This window comes from Equus quagga, chromosome 11 (assembly GCF_021613505.1).
Source record: "Equus quagga isolate Etosha38 chromosome 11, UCLA_HA_Equagga_1.0, whole genome shotgun sequence".
Taxonomy (NCBI): Eukaryota; Metazoa; Chordata; class Mammalia; order Perissodactyla; family Equidae; genus Equus; species Equus quagga.
Window position 1 is genome coordinate 114593423 of NC_060277.1, and position 3362 is coordinate 114596784.

Below are 3362 nucleotides of genomic sequence, written 5' to 3' on the forward strand. Positions count from 1 at the left end.
GTGACATGCACACCTCGCCGGGGCTGTGGGCAGACGCACCCTAGGTCAGCCCTCCTGAGGGCTTGGAGAGGGGTGGTGGTCATCCCTGCTCAGAGAGCGTCTGGGCCTTCCTCCGTCCCGGCCACCTAGAGACTGGCCTGTGCCCTGTATCTTTCTCCCCGAGGGGTCAGTGTCCAGCTGGGACAACCAGGGCCCACTCGTCTGGGATCTGGTAGAGTGAGGCCTGAGTCTCCGTGGGAGGAGGTGGCACTTCAGGCACCCAGGAAGGTTTCCCAGAGGAGGTGGCCTTGAAGGACAGAGGGAAGTTCCCTGGTGGCGTTGAGGAGTCAGATGGCCGCCACCTCTGCCTCTTCAGAGCAAAGTGAAAGACCTTGCTCACATCACTTATGGTTTCGGAGCCTCAGTCTCTTCTGTGAAGTGGGGGGACTACCTCAAGCTGGCCAGCCAGCAAGTGGTGAGGGCTCAGCTGCGTCTTCCTTGGGGCCCTGGGCACAGGGGTCTCCGTGTGGCCAGGGCCCCAAGGGTGCTAGGACAGCTGACTCCTCCCCCTGCCGTCTGCTGCCTGAGGCCAGCTGGGGGCCTGGTCTGGGCCCCTGGGGACCCCACTCGGGGAGCAGGAGCCAGCGCCATGCAGGGTCCCAGAAGAGTGCCCCTCCGCTCTACATGGACCTGCCGAGCCAGCTCCCTGTCCACCGCAGGGCCAGGATGGACGAGGACTTCTCCCCACAGGTGAAGAAGATGGCCTTGGCCATAGGCACTTCCCTGCTGGACAAGGACAAAGACTGCTGCCCACAGACACCAGAGACCAGGGTACAACACACACACGCACACACCCAGCGCGGCCCAGCTGTGGCCGAGGAAGCAGTGGACACAGGAGCCTGTCTGTGAGCTCCCCTTCCCCTTGGCTGAGCAGCCCAGGACACACAGGGGAGGGCACGGGGCCTGGCGCCCACCCCAGGGCAGGAGTCTCCCTCTGGGCCCGGCCCTGCTGGCCAGGGCTGCCCGGCCCTGTGTGAGGTGTCCCAGTGACCCGTGCCTGGTTGTCCCAGGCTCCTTCAACTACCTCAAGTTCTCTGAGTACATGAAGGAGTTCCAGGCCATGGGGCAGCTGGAGAGCGTCATCCCCAAGGCCTTCCAGACCCTGGACAAGGACAAGAGCTGCTTCATCAAGTGGAATGAAATCAAGTAACAGCCAGTGGCCAGTGGCCGGGGGAGGGGACTGAGTCTGGGCCCCCCCCACCCTCAGCCATCTCGCCCGCCCCAGTGGACCTGGCACCCCCAGTGGGTCCCTGGCTGGCCTTGCGAGAGGCAGGGCCAGGCCATCCAGGCCCCCAGGGACAGCACCAGACCCCCTCTCCAGCTGGGTCAGGTCTCAGTTTCTCCACCTGTAAACCACTGGGCACTGGCCAGATGCTCCCTCAGTTCTGACCTGAGTCCACCCCTGGCCCCAGGTACATCCTGTCCACATCGCCAGCAGTGGGCCTGCCGCCCTGCTGATGGCCGAGAAGGCTGAGGCCATAATCCAGGTGGCCGACAGGATTGACAGTGAAGGTGGGGCAGCACACACGGGGACAGGGACACCTCTCAGGACCTTCCTGGCCTCGCCCCTCCAGGACCCCACCCCCACAGTCACTGGCACTCGGGGCAGTTTGCTTCCAGGCGCAGACCCCACCCCTCAAATTACAGCCACCTGTGGTGGGCACCGTTATCCCCAATGCACAGATGGGGAAACTAAGTCTCGGGAACGCTGAGTGGGGTAGGGCATTCCACTGGGCCAAAGGGAGCCACTGTGGATCTCTGAGCAGAGGAGAGGTGACTGACCCAGTTTTGGGGAAGGTCGACCGGGCAGCAGAGGCCACGGGGTCGGTGGTAGGTGAGCCCTGGGGGAGGGTGGTGGCAGGTGTTCTGAGGTGGGGAGGGAGGCTCGGAGGCAGGGACCAGGGCCTGAGGAGCTGCAGAGGTGGACACAGGGGAGGGACACGGCGGGGGTGAGGGGGTTGCCAGGGAGGAGTGGCATTTGAGGGTTGAAGTCCTTCCAGGAGGCTCTCCACCGAGGCCCTCGGGTTGGCATCATCCTGCCACCTCCACCCTCCCGGCTGCTGGCCCCAGGCCTGGAGGGCAGAGGGCAGTGAGGTCCCCAGGAAAAGACTCAGCAGAGGCTCAGATCCCCAGAGGGACCGGCCTCCAGATGACCCTGCCAGCTGTGGGCCCATCCTCACCCCGGGCCTCCACTCCCTGTCCACAAATGCTGGCAACCGCAAGGCTCAACAGAGGGGCAGCATGGCCAAGGGGTTTGCTTAGGGCTCAGCCCCCTAGGCTCCCTGTGCCTCAGTTTCCCCACTGAAAGTGGGATGATCACAGGAGTGCCTGCTCAGAAGACTCTGGCGGGAATTCTGAGGGTCCCCACAGAGCCCCAGTCCAGCGTAAGCCCCCGGAGGCGGGAAGCTCACCACCACCCCACGGGCCGAGCCCAGGGCACACAGCCGCGGTGGGGGGTGCCGAGGCACTGAGGTTCTGGTCCTTCCTGCTCCCCATCCAGGGCTCAGGAGGGCAGGACGCAGGGCCCCCATGGACTGTGGGGTCCCCCCTCACAAAAGGGGCCACAAGGTAGGGGGATTATGTACCAGAAATCTGTCTCTTGCTCTAGAATTTTTTGAGTTGATAAAAAAGAAAATTCCCAAGGAGAAGTAACACCACGCCCAGCCCTGGCCCAGCCAAGGGTCCCCCGAGGGGCATCGTGGGACATGCGTGTGTCCAATCAGGGAGGCTGTGGGGTGGACACAGGAAAATGGGAGAGAAACAGCATCAAGTGAAGGACGCAGCTGCGTGTTTGTGGGGCTGTGCCGTGTGAGCTGGGGTGGGGCACAGTCGAGGGTCTCCGTGATGGCTGGAGGGCAGGGTGGGCGTGTGGGGGTGCAGGAGAGGAAATGGGAGGTGGGGCGGGTGGGTGTGTCCACCCTCTGCCCTTCTGCCCTCCCTTGTCCCCACCTCATTGCAGGTACCCACGGAGGGTGGTCCCACTGCCCTCCCAACACAGTGCTCTCTGGGCCTGGACCCCCTTGCCCAACTCCAGCTGGGCTCTGCTCAGCCACCCTGAGTCCCACAGCAGCTGCATGAACACAGCACGGGGACGCCTGCACCCCAGGGTGCGGCCAAGGGAGGCCCTGGTGCACATTCTGTGCTGTGCCCTCCAAGCGGCCGCATCCAGGGGTCGGTCCTCTGCCTGTGCCTCCTTGCCTCCTCTTCCCTCTCCTTGATGGCGCCCCCCTTCTCCCTAAGCTCTTCCTGCAGGAGACTCCCCTCCACCTGGCTCACCCTGTGCCTCTGCTCCACCCACACCCGCCCGCCTGGGGGCTCCCACC

The 3362-nt window shown here is 64.4% G+C and overlaps 1 protein-coding gene across 1 annotated transcript; it reads left to right on the forward strand.

Annotated features, from left to right (window-relative positions):
• The first annotated feature begins 705 nt into the window (after positions 1-705).
• On the forward strand, positions 706-2691 carry PVALEF (parvalbumin like EF-hand containing). Its single transcript, XM_046675150.1, is given in 6 exon segments — positions 706-775; positions 778-810; positions 1050-1185; positions 1452-1462; positions 1465-1551; positions 2648-2691. Coding segments are annotated over 6 exon segments (381 nt in total).
• Positions 2692-3362: the final 671 nt, after the last annotated feature.